The 17,728-nt window shown below is 36.5% G+C and overlaps 2 protein-coding genes across 2 annotated transcripts; one reads left to right on the forward strand and one right to left on the reverse strand.

Annotated features, from left to right (window-relative positions):
- Window positions 1-6,841: 6,841 nt before the first annotated feature.
- LOC122057317 (probable glucuronoxylan glucuronosyltransferase IRX7) lies at window positions 6,842-9,158 on the forward strand. Its single transcript, XM_042619370.1, has 4 exons — window positions 6,842-7,315; window positions 7,396-7,757; window positions 7,872-8,125; window positions 8,428-9,158. Exons 1-4 carry the CDS (start codon window positions 7,021-7,023, stop codon window positions 8,906-8,908), a joined length of 1,392 nt encoding a protein of 463 aa, XP_042475304.1. The 5' UTR covers window positions 6,842-7,020; the 3' UTR covers window positions 8,909-9,158.
- A 4,876-nt stretch (window positions 9,159-14,034) lies between these two features.
- LOC122056989 (ACT domain-containing protein ACR10-like) lies at window positions 14,035-17,728 on the reverse strand. Its single transcript, XM_042618964.1, has 6 exons — window positions 17,211-17,728; window positions 16,852-17,070; window positions 16,445-16,550; window positions 15,539-15,875; window positions 14,572-14,856; window positions 14,035-14,454 (listed from the first exon to the last, which is right to left on the reverse strand). Exons 1-6 carry the CDS (start codon window positions 17,362-17,364, stop codon window positions 14,317-14,319), a joined length of 1,239 nt encoding a protein of 412 aa, XP_042474898.1. The 5' UTR covers window positions 17,365-17,728; the 3' UTR covers window positions 14,035-14,316.

The raw sequence follows: 17,728 nt of genomic DNA on the forward strand, positions 1-17,728 counted from the left end.
AAAAACACCCACAATAAATCAATCATTCATTCACCAAATGAGAAATGGACAAGAAAGTTCTTATTAGGGGTTTTCAAGAAAGAAAGAACAAACCTGCCAAGATGGTTGCGCATAAAATAGGGATCCTTTGCCAGATCGATGGTCTCAAGCGCTAGCCTTCTGAGCCTTTCTCTCCTGTCGATCGCTTCATTTTGAGCGGAGGCTGCACCTCCACTACCGGGCTTCGAACCCCAATCTCTATCCATTCTCCTCTTTGTCTTCTCTTACCCGTACAGGAACAGAAGAGGCAAGGTCGGCTTCCCGGAGGGAACAATGGCGAAGTTCGTTGTTCAGCTTAAGGCAAGAGCGGCTATGAAATAGAATCTAGAACAAAAAATATCCAAAATAAAAGTATGTTCATTTGCCGTTCAAAATATCATCTCAATATGCAATATTGAGAACAAAAAAGTATGATCTCGGGAGAGTTACCAAACAGGCTCTAAGATATCAATTAGAAAATTCCCATCTATAAAAAAGTATGTTCATTTGCCTCATTGCTTCTAAACCAGTACCTAACTACATCAAAATGTTTGATGGAAATGCATACCTTGATCACTTCACACACCGGTGGTCTCTATGGCCTCATGTAGTCCGAGACTCCAAAGGCCTCTTTAAATCTAGGGTTTGATAGAGTGCCTTATCTAGTGTCTTAAACAGGTCATGTTGTTCGGGGTCTTGAGCAACTTCGCCTACAATTTGAAATGAAACGAGATCCTCTTAAGTGCACCAACAATCCCCTTCAGCACATATCGAATGATTGGAAAACATTTGAGTGCATGTCTAAAGTGCTGCCAATTATTCAATGTGCACTGAAAGGACTGACACAAATATGATCTTGTTCTATTGGAAACACCCTTGTAGTGGTAAAACATACATTTTAAGCTAGATCGTGTAGGAACATGAAAGAGAGGAAGATCAATTCCTACAATAGTCCACTAATATGAGAGACAGAGAGAGAGAGATCATCAATAATAATCTCGGGGATCGATTCTTCAATAATTTCTTAATCTATGGGATCTTACCCTAAGATTGAAATGGGAAAAAAATGACCAATGGGGTTGATAGCCTAGTAGTGAAAATGCCCTCAACCATCACTGTTCGAATCGACTAGTTGTTGGTTCGAGTCTTGGCATACTCACTATCACTCATTGGTCATGAGGAAACACTGCTTGCCGTATGTGGGTTTGTCCTGGGACTATGATCACTATCATGGAGCATTCTTTTTTATTACAAAAAAAAAAAAATGAGAAAAAAATGTTCCGAACATTCAACAATAGAAAGCGAGTGGGTGAGAATTATAGGTTATTTATGATATTCATTATTACAATAGTACAATTAAAACATCAATCAAATCACTATGGATGTCAGGATGGGTAGACATTCTCTTTTCACTCTATGTGGAGGAAAACTTTTGCCATTTTTTGATAAGGGCTATTGCCCATTTCACGAGCAGTATGTAGATGCATCTTGTATAAAACTTTATAAGAATAGAGATAAAGTATGACGTCAATTAGCTGCATAGTGGATGTTATTGCCTCCTTGTATCTTTCTCCCTATTATATTCTATAAAATGACATATCTACCTTTTATTATGCATTGAGAAAAATAACCATAGGTAGACATTATCGTACACTATGCAATTAGACAAGGAACTCATTCCCATAAAAATAAGGATCGAGTTTTTCTTTAGCCATGATGATGCCTCATTCACCACAATGGGTTTAGAAGCTGAGGGATATTGAGAGGGTATTTCAAGGCATGTACTAACTATAGGGGTTTCTGAAAATCATAGAATAAGGTGGTGAATGTTTTTTTTTTTTTAATTAGAAAAAGACTCGTGCATCAAATCATTCAATTGAAATTCAGTTATAATAGTGAGACAGAAATGAGCCAATGATCATTACAAGGAAAGTCAACTACAATAGAAGAAGAGAGTGCCTGTGACAAAGGGAGTGAGCAATAATAATTGTTTCACTGCAACTGAAACCAAAGTTACACTTCACAAACAAAGAAGAAAGAAAGATGATATCAACCACAACTGAACAAATATCAATTGGATAAACACGTCAAACACGTAGAGGAAAATTTTCTCCTAAAAATAATATACCGTACGAAGAATCTATAAGCCTTTAACTTGAAGCATTCTTTATGGATAAGCACGAAGCACTAATAGCAGTCTTATAGACCGAAGAAAACAGCATTAACGCCAACCTCCCATCTAATCATTTCTTATTAACAAGTCTACACATTACTGATAGGGAAGTAAATTCAGGTTATCAATTAATTATTGTAAGCAAATTTGACTTTATAGTGACCTTAGGTATATTTAAAACTTGAGAGGGATTTCATGTCTTAATTTTTTAGTCGTTTTTTGGAATAAACATCCTTTGTCTCTAATGTGGGATTATGTCTGTATCTCAATATATTTGATTGAGTTTTAAGATCATAAATATATTATTATTTTTAACGAATGTAACTTAATTGAGAGCAACATACAGTGAGATCACCCCTTCCCTTTTCACCACAAACATCCCAAAGAATAAGGAACGAGATCCTTTCCAATCGCGTTAGGTGCCAACGCACATCTGATGGTTGGGAGCATGATTTTAAAGCACGACATCAAAATGGGAATCGGTCATCTCCAAAACCATTACGGTATCAAAATGGATTGGTATCAGATTGCCCACAGTATAGGACAAAGTACCCCTGCTATACCTTAAAAAATGATTTTTGTATTTTGCTTTCTTACCCTTGGTCCATACCGTTCAATCGATACGGTTCGGCCACGTATTGGAATCAAACATTTTTTAAACCGATACAGATTGTCTGATACAGGCGATTTGATACCAATACTTAGAACTATATTGGCTGGAGCCCCTTGAGGGTGCACGCTGTGTGTTGAGGTCTGTGCCTATGTGCTATCAGCTATTGGATGCACGCTAGGCGTCTAGCCAAACCTTAAAGGATCTGAATCTGAAAATGATGGGCTACCTATTTATGCCATTGGAAGTCTTGATTAGAAAATTAAATCATTTGATGGACAAGTCATGCTTTAGGTTAGCTGCCGGGTAAACTTCGGTTACCATGTAAACGAATGATGCTTTCTAAGTAACACCTCTGAAAGTGTACTTAGGACATGTAACCTCACTTTGATGGATTTTTGTTTTATTCTCAAAAGTTTTTCATTTAATGAGTAAAGGAAATTCAAAATAATTTGAATTTAAAAGTGTTCTTACCTCTATGGCTATCATTTTCAATATCTGTCATTGCTTCATATTTTTTTTTACTATACATGTAAAATAAATAGATTTAACCTTCACTTAAGAAATAAGCATGTTTTACTAGGAGTGCAAAAAAATAAGGTTACAAATTATTTGTCATCTGAAGGGGTCTCAATAAGAAAATCGTTAAATGGTAAGCATAAAAAAAAAATTATGAACTTCTCTCCGATTTTCACCTTGTAGTGGGAATCATATTTTTGTACACCTCCTCCCCCCCACCATCCCAAAAAAAAAAATAATAATAAATAAAAAAATAAATGTTCATCTACATCAATAATAAGAAAATTTTATTTCACCATCACTCATATTTTATATAAAAAATCAACTGCAAAGATTAAAAATAAATAAATAGATAAAGTTGTAAATAGTATTTGAGGACAATGTTGAAAGTCATAAAAAAAATATAGTATTGCATTAATTATAAACTTTTCTAGCAGGATAAGAAGCATCTATTATTAAAAGAAGTCTAAATAGGAGAAACTCTTACCCAAGAAAAGAAGATTTTTAATTATTAATTCTTCAATGTTCTGAAATAATTAGTAATTAATTGAAGGATATAAAAGGTCTTCTCTCATGCACCGATCATGAAATATTATTTATTGTCAGAGATTTTGTAAGCTTTACCTATAGTTAGAGACAGTTACTGTATTAAATGTTCGTTATAGAGGCATACGTTATTTTTATTTTTAATATAACAGAGAGGCATACTTTAGTATCTAACAAAAAAGGATAAAGTTCAAACATTATTAAAAGAAAAGGTGATTAGGAAATTAAAATTGTATGAAAGATTCATATATATTGTTTAGTAATAAAAGGAAGTTGTTTTAGATAAAATGCTGCTTACAAAAACAAATCATCAGGTGTGGTTAATCTGAATTAGCGCAACTAGTGTTGATACATTTGATAGGAAAAGCATGATACATGTAGAAATTTTAACATACCGGCCTCTTTCATATAATAAACAATCTCTCTCTCTCTCTTATTTATTATGTGGGTTTCATATGGATGATACCATTCACAAGAACCTCATTGGTGTAACATGCAAATTCTTTTTTATACTAGCATCATGACCCCCCAAATGAATGATATCATTCTCCCCATGCATATTTGATTGATTTACTCCACATCCCTCCTACTCCTATTGATTTCTCTCCCTATCTCTACAAGCACTATTTTATGAAAACTTACCATCGAACAAATAGGTGAAAGTTTTCCTTTACGAGCGAGGAAATATCTCCTCACCATTAGTGAAAACTAGTTATGTGACCTTGTGATTGGACTTTTGAGATAAAAACACCATATAATTCAATAGAACATGACCAATGGCAATGGTGAGGGGGATTCCTCCCTTCATCATGCATTAAGAAAACTCTTACGAGCAGAGATTGTAGAAACGCAACGTTAAAAACGATGCAAAAAGAAATAGAAAGACAAGAATAAACAATATACATAGATTTATAAGGTCCGATAAGATTGCTTACGTCCTTGATAAGATAAGATCCTAGTTCACTATCAATGGAGAATAAGGCTACAGTACTCGTTCTTACACTTCTTAGAATTACTAACAGAAAAAGTAAATATCGCTATAAATATATAGCGAAAAACCCTAATACCAGAAAGTACAAAATTGCCTTTACTAAACGAGTCACAAATGAAAATTTCGAATGGGGCCTATACCCACTACGCAATGGGACTGTTGTTGTGCTGAGAAGCCTGCATCAGTTCTCCTTGAATTAAACAGTGATGAAATACAAGACATCATACCCCAACAAATATATCAATAGCACAATCATTGGGAGAGTGGAAACAGATAACACTTGATAGTTTGGTAGCATGCTTTTCCAGCAGTTTTCACAAAAAAAAAAAAGAAGTAATTTTTAAGGATTTTGTATACCCAACAATAAATGAAACAAAGCTAGTGAGGAACAGAAAAAGGTTGAGCTTCAGTTGGATTATAATTTATATGAAGCTGAGGAAAGAAAAAAGTAGTAGTTTAATTAAGGAAGATTTATTGAGTAACTTAAACACCATTATGAACAAACATCTAGATGTAGTAAGTGCCGCATGGACCCATTAGCATACGTCGTCTACACCATAACGTAGAGTGAACGCACAGAGTTGGCAATCCACACGCGTCATGGCCACTATTAAGACAACTTAACCTTCTTATGGCCTTTGTCGTCATATATTTATTATTATCTAGAAAAATCCAAACACCCAAAATAAAGAAATGATGACCCAATCGTTCGTTTGGTCTTGTCAAGAACCCACCTCTTAAGACCTGCCACGTGGATGTCTCTTTTCATACATGCCAAATGGCATTGGTTGATTGGGCAGACCTTTTCAAGGTTAGCCAGACATGTAAGCAACGTGCTTTTTACGTGTCCTTTACTAATTACACGAGTCAATGAAAATACACTGCTTGGCGTGCACGATGTCACTTCTTCTGTTTCCTGGCCCAATCGGAATCGAACCCATCATAACTGGTCCGACTTTGAACATTCTAAAGTTCAGTTCAGATAAGGATCTATGCATACAAGTGTTCGACTGCGTGCGTAAGAGGTCGGAAAAAAAATTGAAAAAGAAAAAAAGTTAGAGAGGAGCTAAGGGATCTGTTTGATTTTGTATATGTTGAATCTATGTCGACAGTAGAAATGATACAGAAACAGTAAAACGGTTTTTTTTTTTTTTTTTTTTCATTTTTATGATAAGAAACAATTTTTTGAATTGCATAAAAAGATATATAACTCACGAGTGAAGGCATGACGCTAAAGTTATAGATATGTTATATGGAGATGAGCTTCAAAGGTATGATGAAGGTAATCCGAAATTGTGAGCTTCGTACTACTAGGTTGAAATTGCCATTTTTGGATAGCGAGAACTTTCAACTATAGATTGAGGTTGGGATAGATCGAGTGAAGTATCGGGGTTTTCATAATTTTTGTCCCTCATTTTTTCTTTCTGATGAAATTTTTGTCTCTCCCACTTGTTTTAAGAAAGAAAAATAAGTTTGACTTATTTCTCTATTCCTATTTCTAAACACAAAAATATGTATAAATTTCTATTTTAATTTTAAAAAATAAGTGAAATAAACAGAAAAATCAAACGATTTTTTATGTATTTTTTCGTTTGTGAGCAAAAAAAAAAAAAAAGAGAGACACGACGTCTGAAAACATAATCAAACAGCCCTAAATCCCGCAACGCAGGTGTGTGTGCGTGTGCCCGATTAATTTGGAAGGAGAGTCGTTGAAGAGGTCGAAATCCAGTTCAAAAGCGGGGCCAATTTTATGTCACGCTAGGGCCAGAGAACGATCTCTTTTGTGGACCTTTTAAAGAACGAACCAACTTTCACAACTATAGGGATTCGTGACGAAGCAATTCAAAAGCATCCTTTATCGAGCTTTCCGCCGTGTCCGTCAGCACCATCAATCCTGAGCGTCCATTGGTGGGTTCTGTGATCTTTGCGGCTCTAGTTCTTCTGATACAAACAAAAGAGCACCAAACCCAAACCAAACGGAAAAATATTTCTCAGACAAAAGAGAAATGGAAAAACGATCCACCAACAACCAGTCCCTTCAATCTTTGTTTCTTAGTATTCACTTCAAGCTTCAACTAGAACTGAAAGGCTCCTCTGATCAACAAAATCCATTTCTTATTTCTGATTTTTTGGTTTAATTCTGGTTTTTATATCATTGATGAGATGGTGTTCAGAAGGACAACCAAGAACAGGGGCTTCTATCTAGGGATGAAGCTCGTACACCGCCATGGAAGACAAGATAAGAACTTCTGTTACAGATATTTCAGATGGGTTCTTTGGTTTTCTTTATCTCTCTATTTCTTTAGCTCTTATCTCATCAGTAACTCCACCAAAACCTCACCTCTGCGTAAAACCACCGTCTCTACTTCCCTAACCAACTTCGTCTCTCGTGCCATGTTCGAAACCAATACTTCGGTTTCGCAACAACCCAGAAGCCAAAATCCAGTCTTGTCTCAAGGTTCAATTCATTTTACTTCGCCTTCTCTTTTTTTTTTTTTCATCATTCAAGCTCTCATCTCTTTTGATTTCCTCTATCAGGTTTGTTCAATGATCTGAAGGTTTATGTTTACGATCTCCCACCGAAATATAACAAGGACTGGCTCGCAAACGAGAGATGCAGTAACCATCTGTTCGCTGCGGAAGTCGCAATACACAAAGCCCTATTAAGTAGCGATGTCCGGACGCTTAACCCATTGGAAGCAGATTTCTTCTTTGTCCCTGTTTATGTTTCCTGCAACTTCAGTACTGTAAATGGGTTTCCGGCGATTGGTCACGCACGGCCTCTGATAGCTTCAGCGATACAACTCATCTCTTCAGAGATGCCGTATTGGAATAGAAGTAGTGGGGCTGATCATGTCTTTGTTGCTTCCCATGATTTCGGACCCTGTTTTCACACATTGGTGCGTTTCCAACTTTCCATTTACTGTTCATTAAAAAACGAATCTTTATAGAACTTGGATGGCTTAAATTAATGGTTTAATCGGCTATGTGGTTTGCCGTGTCTGGTTTTGAAGGAGGATGTAGCGATTGCAGATGGTGTTCCAGAGTTCTTGAAGAAATCGATTATATTGCAGACATTTGGTGTTAAATACAAACATGCCTGCCAAGAAGTAGAAAATGTGGTGATACCGCCTTATGTGTCGCCGGAAAGTGTACGGTCGACGCTGGAGAAGGTGCAGAAAGGCAGCGGCGAGAGAGATATATGGGTTTTCTTCAGAGGGAAAATGGAAGTTCATCCCAAGAACGTCAGTGGACGATTTTACAGCAAGTAAATAATCTTCTCAAAATCTCTCCATGGACTCTTCTTGCCTTCTTCGTTTCTCGTGGGAAGTTGACAGTCCAAATTCCGAACATTGAACCGGAAAATCGGGTCAAAGTTCGTATTTTTTAGGACGAAAAAGCCTATGCTGATGACCTGTTTATGTGGCCTATGCTGATGACCTGTTAATGTGGCTAATGCTGTGCACGTTACAGGCGTGGTTCGCATGGACGAGTTTTTTATTTTTTATTTTCATTCCGGGGTGTTTTTGTAAAAGCCCGTTCCCTAACGTCTTTTTTTTAATTCCTCAGGCGAGTACGAACGGTGATATGGAACAAGTACAACTGGAACCGGAGGTTTTATCTGAAACGGCACAGATACGATGGTTATCAATCAGAGATCGTACGGTCGGTGTTTTGTTTGTGTCCACTGGGGTGGGCCCCCTGGAGCCCAAGGTTGGTGGAATCGGTTGCTCTTGGATGTGTTCCGGTTATAATCGCCGACGGGATTAAACTTCCCTTCCCTGATGTCGTTCGGTGGCCGGAGATCTCTCTGACGGTGGCGGAGAAGGATGTGGTTAAGTTGGGGAAGATACTGGAGCATGTGGCCGCGACCAATTTGTCTGACATTCAGAGGAATCTGTGGGACCCATCGATCAGGCAGGCTCTACTGTTCAACCGTAATTTGCAGGAAGGTGATGCCACTTGGCAGGTCCTACATGCCCTATCGAAGAAGCTTGATAGGTCATACAGGCGTTCGAGGCTTCATGGCGAGTCATCATCGGACACGTGACGATTCTGGTCCGGTTGGAAGTTGGAACGGGAGGTTGCCAGCTATTTGGAAGTGCATTTTTTCCCCAGCGTGGATGCTGATGCAGGCAAAATAGTGGAGGACAGCCTGTGTTATTCTTCACAAGTGGGCCCCACCACCGAAGAACTGTTGTAGGGTAAGGATTGGTTATGCCACTGTATATTTTGTTAGGAAGATTGTATAGATGAGAGAGGAAAATAAATAAATAAATAAATAAATATTTTTTTGTAAACAGAAACAGAAATGAAAAAATTGATTTAAAGTATTATTAAATTGGGGAAATGGAATCTATGGATAAATAAGGACGAATCCAGGGAAGTTGGTGAGCAGCTGAAGTGTCAGAATTTACCCAAAAAAAATAAAAAGCTGGAGTGTCAGAGCTTTAAATCTTTGTTTAAAAATAGGTGGTGGGGTCGGGTAATGGTGCCCACGAAATCATTAAAAAAAACCGTACAGTGGTCAGCATTTCTAATTCTGAAAAAGTGTTTCCTTTTCTCCCTTTTTTCATGTTTTTTCCTTGGGTTCTCTGCAACATCTTCAGATCATCTCTTACTTCACCTCAGCTCTGCTAGTGCTAGCATTCTCTTCTTACTTTCTGTGGAACACTGCAAAAGTATCAATCGGGTAAGGGTCTGGCCTGTCTGGGTCAGTGAGAAAGAGACGGTTCATGTTTATTTAATTTCGGAACAATCCAAGTTTATTTTGTTCCAAGGTCTGGCCGTGACATGAACCTAAAAAAGGGTTGGTTGGGGTTGGGTAGAGAGAATCAACCTACCTTCTGTGAAGAGTTAACTGCCTATATTTATTTACTTATTTCTTTTTGATAAGAGCACACCTACTCTGTTGGCCTGGGTACACATCAGCACACGAGCTAATAAGAGGCTACGTGGTAGTAGTCTGGTTTTTTGGCACTTGCTGTGTGTCTAGGTGCACATATTTACAAACTAGTAGTATTCTTCTTTTTTTTTACTTAAATATTTATTGGATCAATTTTTCTATGATAAAGAGAGAACCTCTTAATCGACATGATCTTATTCTCTGATTTCGTTACGGGACTCACTATTCAAGAATCTAATCACAACATCAAAACATTGGTGGATATTATTTGAAGGATGATGAAAAAATCTCTTTACAAGGTGACAATAAAATTTTATCTCAATCATTAATAAAACAATAGGAAGATGATGTATATCCATACAAACAAATCTTGATGTATCAATCACTCACCTATATCTAAAAAGAGTGACATTCGCATTCTAATTAAAATTAAGCTAGTGATATCACCATATAAACTCCTATTATACAATTAAATTTACAATTAATTAACGAAAATTTTCATCATCATCGTTGTCATCATCTGAGCAATTGTTTTATTCTACGTTTTTGTAAATTATTAATTAGAGCTTGCTTATGAAAATGAGTGCTGTATTTACCACTAGCATCACTCAACAACTACACAATAAAGTTTACGATAATGTAATATCAAATGACCATAGTTTCACAAATCTACTCTCCATTTGCTTCAACATAAAATGTCCATAATTTTAACACTTTGGAGTTTAGGTCCTTTCAGAGTCCGGACCAAGGCTTTAGTTACTAGTATCAACATTGTTATATAATAATAAATAATTCATTCAACTTTAAGTATACATCTTATCCAAAAAATAAAATAAAATAAAAATTAAAAGAGAAAGAAGCTGTTTGAATAAAAAAAAGTTATCCCCAATTTTGTGTTTTAAAATAATACCTACAACCCTTGGCTCCCCATTTCTACAACCCACACTAGCTTGCAACACTCCTTGCTGCTCTTCGCTCTTCTTCTTCCCAAGCCATGGATGCCATGGCCGATGGTGAGGAGCTTAAGGATCGGTGTGATTTTTTATTTTTTGTTTTTTAAATTTTTAATTCATAGAATTACAATGTCTAACATTATCGTTGCATGTTGATACATGCGTCCAATACTCTTAGTATCCATTTTAAAAGCATCGAATCAATTTGATCCATGTGAAATATTCTTTTGATAAAATCTAAGCTCTCCATTTCAATCTTCCTATTTCCTTACCATACCTAAACAAAAAATCCTCATACAAATATTCTCTCATAATTCACATTTATGAATCAAAATTAAGCTTCCCATAAGGTAACCTTTGCATTAAATCTCGGAGTCCTATTTGAAATCTAATTTGGTCATATCTGATTCAATCCTGGATCAATCTAACAACATGTTTAATATTTTTTTGCTTCAATTTTAACGTACCATGGTATAGTATCAAGTGACAATAGAATCTTGTCTCAATTGTTAATAAAACAATAGGAGGATGAAGAACGATTCTCAAAAAGCAACAATAAATAAAAAATTTACGTATATCTATACAAACAAATCTTGATGTATCAATCACTCACCTATACCTAAAGAGAGTGACATTCACATTCTAATTAAAATTATGCTAGTGACATCACCATATAAACTCTTATTATACAATTAAATTGGAATTTAATTAATGAAAATCATCATCATCGTCAATGTCGTCATCTGAGCAAATAGTTCTATTCTATATTTTCTAAACCATTAATCAGAGTTTGCTTGAAAATGAGCGATATATATACCACTAGCATCACTCAACAACTACATAATATAGTTTACGATAATATAATATAATATAAAATGACCATAGTTCCACAATTATACTGTCCATTTGCTTCAACATTAAATGTCCATAATTTTATCACTTTGGAGTTCAGGTCCTTCGAGAGTTTGGACCAAGGTATACCTCCATTTTAATAAAAATAAAATAAAAGAGAAAGAAGCTATTTGAATTAAAAAAAAAAAAAAAATTATCCTAAGCTATTGATACACATGCCCAACACTAGTAGTGTACATTTTGAAGCTTCGAATCAAATTGATCCATATGAAATATTCTTTTGATAAATATCTCAGTTCTCCATTATAATCTTCCTATTTCCTTACTATACATACTAACAATCTTTATACAAATATTCTCCCATAATAACCTTTATGGATCAAAATGAAGAGTCTCATAAGGCATCCTTTGCATCGAATCTCGGTGTCCTATTTGGAATCTTATTTGGTCATATCTAATTCAATCCCGGATTTATCTAACTATATGTTTAATATATATTGTTTTTCCCCTTCAATTCTAAGCTTTTTTTTTTGTGATTAAAAAAAAATCCAAGCTATCATGGTATAGTATCAACTATAAAGTGACCTTTAATTTTTTAGATACAAATACAATATAAACCATTGATATAATTTAGATATTGATGTTGGGTTGTGAAAGGCGAACACAAGCCCAGTCAGTTCAGGCTTAGCTTAACCAAGGCCCCGCCCAGAAGTCTGAGTAGTCAGTAGACTCAGTACTCGGTAGTGGCTGAGGCTCTGCATATTTCTACCCTTACTTCACACAAGGACCCAACTTCGGTTTGGCCTGATACAACATAAAATCGAATAAACAGGTTAATCTTATAGGAATTTTTTTCTATTCGCAAAAGATTTTGTGCAGGGCCGTGCATGGTGAGTGATCGTGCCTTCAATCATTTGATGGAGGTGAGAGATTGTGTACTGTACACAGTCTTGTTCATCCAATAGTTGAAAACTCGATTGCACATGGCTGTGCACAAAACCTCTCCCCCTTGTTTCAATAGTTGAAAACATGATTGTAGATGGGTGATAATCTCATATGTTGAAAAAAAGTTTGATGAGTTTTGCAGTAGCCATGCATCCAGTAGACCCTTTTATCAGAATCCACAACAAACTGGTTCTAATCTTTTTGAACATTGGTGTCCTCCCTGTACCACCTTTCATAAACTCAATACTAAGGGTGTCAATTTTAGACCGAAACCAAATACTGAATCCAAAACCAAGCCGAATTAATTAGACTAAATTGAACCGAATTGATTCAGTTCAAATTCGGTTTGAGATCTAAGTGTGGACATCGATTCGGTTCGGTTTTGATTTAGGGTGTAAGAACCATCGGTTCGAACCAAAACCGAACTAAATTGCTCTTAAAACCAAAAAATTAAAAAACCCTAGCATTGTTAAGAGATATTTTTAGGTGTTAAGTGTTTTTTGCAATTTATCATCACATATTTACATGCTAAGACAATTTTGGAGTTGGCAATGGCCATGAGGCCCATAACTTGAGCCCATTATGGCCTTTGGTCCATCACAGTCATGGTTCAAAAGTGGAACCGTTTTCATAATCGAATTAAAACCGAGGTACAAAACCGAATGAAAACTGCATATCTGATTCAAATTCGAAACGAAACTTAATTGAATCGACTTGAGTATCTAAATGCGGAACCGAGTTGGTTCCTGGTTCGGTATTGATCCACCTTATCATCATTGGAAACCAAACTGAGCCGATTGACACCCTTACTCAATACTGATGCTACCATGTCCAAGATGAAGTGGAGTGGGATTTATTCTTAGAAATTCCGAAGGTCTCCCAAAGTTTGCTATCTCTAAGCCAATTTCTTTCTCATCTATCCTTTTGCTATCTCTAAGCCAATTTCTTTCTCATCTATTCTTCAAGGAGAAGCAATTGCAATTCGGTGTGAGTTCTTACATAGTATTGCTGAAGCAATTGAAAACATTGAAGTGGAAACAGATAATCTTGAGCTTGCCACTATCCTAAGCAGCAACCATTTGGATTCCAAACTTGAAGTACTTTGTATTTTGACGGACATCAAATACTGGCTACTTTTTTTCTTTCTTGTTCATTCAAGTATGTTGCTTGAGACACTAACAACATGGCTAACTCCTTAGCCCAGAAAGCCACTTCCTCAGTGTGCAGGATGGATTGGCCCTCTTCCACTTCTTGGATTTCTGATCTATGTAAATCAGACTCCTTGCACTGGTCACGCATAAATATATAGACCCGTATTTAAAAAAAATAAAAAGATGTAGAAGATGCAAGTCATGAATCCATTTGCTTGCATTAACCAAGATTTGGAAAGGATCAAGGAGTTTCCCTGCAACCACGGTGAACATTCCTCTTGTCTATCAGTTTCAGTTTGCTACTGCTTCATACTACCCTTTCAAGCTAACATTAGAATGATCACACCATGAAAGACAGATCACAGACATATAAAGAACATAAATAGAAATCTCAGATTTATTTCATTTTATATACAATGCCATAGGAGCTAATACTGTTCCATCTCATTTCTAATCATCATCTCTCTTCTGTACAGCCAAGTACCTACCATAAGATGCTATCAACTATAAAATAGCTTCCCAATCACAACATATATGTCAACATTTAGTACCTACTGCTTCTATAGACAATCAACCTGGGCTCAACAAGGGGCAAGAAAAGGTAAACTGTAGAGTGGATTGGAGAAGCTCATACAAATACTTGGGACAGCATTCACTTCCAACCCATCAACATCTTTGTAACTTCCTCTTTGATCTTCTTCCTTGGCACTGAAGGTCCATCCCCTTCATCAAGAAGGATTCTGTAAACTTCCCACTCCCGATCCCCAATCACGTTCCTCCCAATCTCAGCCTGCCAAAACCGATCACAGCATAATTTGTTTAGAGTAAATATTGGAAGGTCATCATCAGTATAAGTAGATCCATCAACTACAAGGAATAAAACAATATATAGAGGCTCAGAAAGTACCGAGAAGATGCATGTATTGAGTATCTTGAGTGCAAGGGTGATGTCATGAAAGACAAGAGGCCGACCCTTCCCAGATAACTCTACAGGGTTTGCAACTAGAAGTTCTGTATCAGGACCTCGGCTAACCACAGCTACTCTTAGAGGACGAAACAGCTCCATCAAAAGGCGAGACCTCACTGCATCCTGCTTGCTTGGATCAACTAGCTTCTTTCCATCTACTTGCATTATGAACCAATCCACCTCACATTGTCCTCTTTCATTCATGTTGAAACGGCCAAAAGAAGTCTGGAAAACAAAATAAAGACTTATTCATGACAATTAAAGAACAAAAGCATCAGAACTTGCCCCCAAATATTCATTTGAACAAAAGAAAGGCATATATATCACAAGGAATATTAAGAAACACACTGCAAAAACCTAGGTTTTAAAACATCTTGGAATAGTTGGGACTTAATAATATACAAAGAATGAAGACATGGTGCCGACGTTCAACATCGATACGAGGTCTGACACAATGGCATCAATTACATATATAATTACAAATTTTCACCTAGGAGGCTATTATTGTTTTTCCCTCCCTCACCCCTCTCTCTCACTTGCTTCCTTCTTATTTTTTTCATCTTTATAAAGGCTCAAAGAATACATGAAGTCCCCTTTCGCCATGCATAGACTGAACCGACAATTAAGATAAGCACAGAAATTAAAGCTTCTATAAATACAGATAGACCCAATACATCGAAACTCATCTCCCAACATAAAGAATGACATGAATTACAAAGTGGATTCCTCCTTGTCGATTGATATTGTTGGAATAAGGACAGACAGATAAAAGACAGGACTGGCGACTAAAGAGATACTAAAGCTTTGGGGTCAGAGGTCGGCCGCATTCTGAGATCTTCTTTCCAGCAGACCTGCTATTTATTAAAGGAACCTATTCAGTGCTGCTATTTATATTCAATATTGTTACCTGTATATTATAGTCCTTCAAAGTTCTCATAATGTCATAGAGGAGACCTTTGTGATCTTGGCAATTGATTTGAATGAGTGTGTGAGAAGGGCTGAGGGAATTGTCCATCATAATAGAAACATTGTTGGCAGTTGCAAACCCACTTTGAAGTTCTTTGGTAAGCTCTAACCTAAACATCTCTTCCATGGCTGCAACAGGGAGAAATGAAGAACCATGTGAACATGTTGCAATTTCAGGACCAGCCAATTCTATCTCACAACTGATCATTGCATCCCCCAAAACCCCTCTCAAACGATCACGAGTATCCTCCTTCCTCTTCTCTGTATGCAGAAGTTCCCTGGTTGAAGAAAAGTTGGAAAATTCCATAAAAGTGAAAACATGTTATTGGATTATAAAAAAACCTAGCAATGTTTATTTCCATGAACAATTAAACTGCAGTAGAAAAACTTGTATGAAAACTTTGATGTGGTAAGTTTTAAATGCTGTTTGGTTGTCAAACATAAGTAAAGTGAGACAAACAGTGAGTACTCCAGAAAATTGATTAAGAAACTCAAGAACAAAAGTTGAGCATAAATCTTCTAGGATGTATTGGATTGAAGTTAATTGAATATATTAACTGAAACAAGCCAATCCTTTTTTTTTCAAAGAAATATGCCACTGAAGTAAGAAAAAATTAATCTGCAACAGATTTTTTTTTTTTTCAAATGCAGATCAGATTTTCCACTCCCAGTCGTAAATTGTTCCAATTTAATAACCTAAAGGGTAAAATGATTTTTTCCAATACCATTCATTCTACTTAAATTGGTGGGAGATCAAGAACATTCAAGAAAACAAAAAAGAGGGAATATAAAAGAACAGATAATAGTTTTCTTCTAAGTGGGAGGAAAATTGTAAGAAATGAAGCACCTGGTGTCTGTGATGAAGAAAAGGTCCATTACTCTTCCATCTGGGGTGGTTGATACCTTGACTTTCCTGATTATGAGCTCAAGCTCGCAGAGGACTTCGGTGACATCTACCAAATTAAACCCCCCAAAAAACATATAATAAAAATTTTTGAAAAAAAAAAAGAAATCTCAAATACAGAAATAACGGAGAGAAAAAAAAAAAAAAAAACTCTAAATACCCAAATCCAAAGAAAATTAAAGAAAAACCAGTAAAAGAATTTGAAAAACGTAACAGGGAAAGAACACTTAAAGGTTGTAATCCCCAAATCAAACTTCCAACCTCGACAAATAAAAAACCAAATTCCAGTTCTACAACCCAAGTGAACAAGAAAACCAGGAAAAAGAGAGACAGGGGATGCTACTACTAACCGTGCAAGAGGCCTCTCCGATCAAAGCAACAGAACTTCAAGAGGAAAACATCAGGAGGCTTCTTCTGCTGCAACTCCGATCTGTAATAATAAATTTCCGAAGCAGAATTACACGAAGGGCACGCTCCAACCAGTCTCCTTTTCAATAAATCCCATCTCGTGGTGGGTATTCCGACAACCCAGAAGACAAGGTAGCACCATTTCCCATCCGTTGTAATATCTTCACCAGAAAATCAAATGGGAAAATTAACAAACAAACTTCTCAATTAACACCAGAAATTGAAAAGAAAAGAACAAAGATCGAAGTAGAAAAAGAAGAATCAATAATCTTCTTTGGTCTCTTCTACTCATTACCCTTACCTCCTTTTACGATATTCAACCCAAAGAAAAGCAATAAACGACAGAGGTCGCAACCCAAACCAGTTTTGTCTGGGCAGTTCACAGTGATGACACTGGGATCACCTTCCTTATCTGGCGGCCTAATGATAACCATGTCGTCGGAAGGAATGCCCATCCTTCCTCTCTTCTAGAAAGAAAATCACAATTTTCCTCTTTTCGTTTCTTGCTCTTCTTTTTCTTCTTCTTCTATTACCTCCTCAGCTTTTCTTTCCGTGTTCTTCTTCTTCTTCACTGGACCATGAAACGGTGTGAGAAACAGCAGAAGAGGACGGATTAAGTAAGCAAAACATATGTAATTCTTCCTTTTGAAATCCCACCAGATGGAACCGAAAGATCGTCGAACAACGACCACCTGACCAGTAATTACTGGGTATTGGGATATTGGGTTACCCTTTTAAATCGTCACAGATTCTGCCGCCAGTTCCTTTCTCTCTCTACCACACACTGTAGACACAGACAGAGTGTGGATAGTGCAGATG

The sequence above is a fragment of the Macadamia integrifolia genome, chromosome 12 (genome assembly GCF_013358625.1).
Source record: "Macadamia integrifolia cultivar HAES 741 chromosome 12, SCU_Mint_v3, whole genome shotgun sequence".
Lineage (NCBI taxonomy): Eukaryota > Viridiplantae > Streptophyta > Magnoliopsida > Proteales > Proteaceae > Macadamia > Macadamia integrifolia.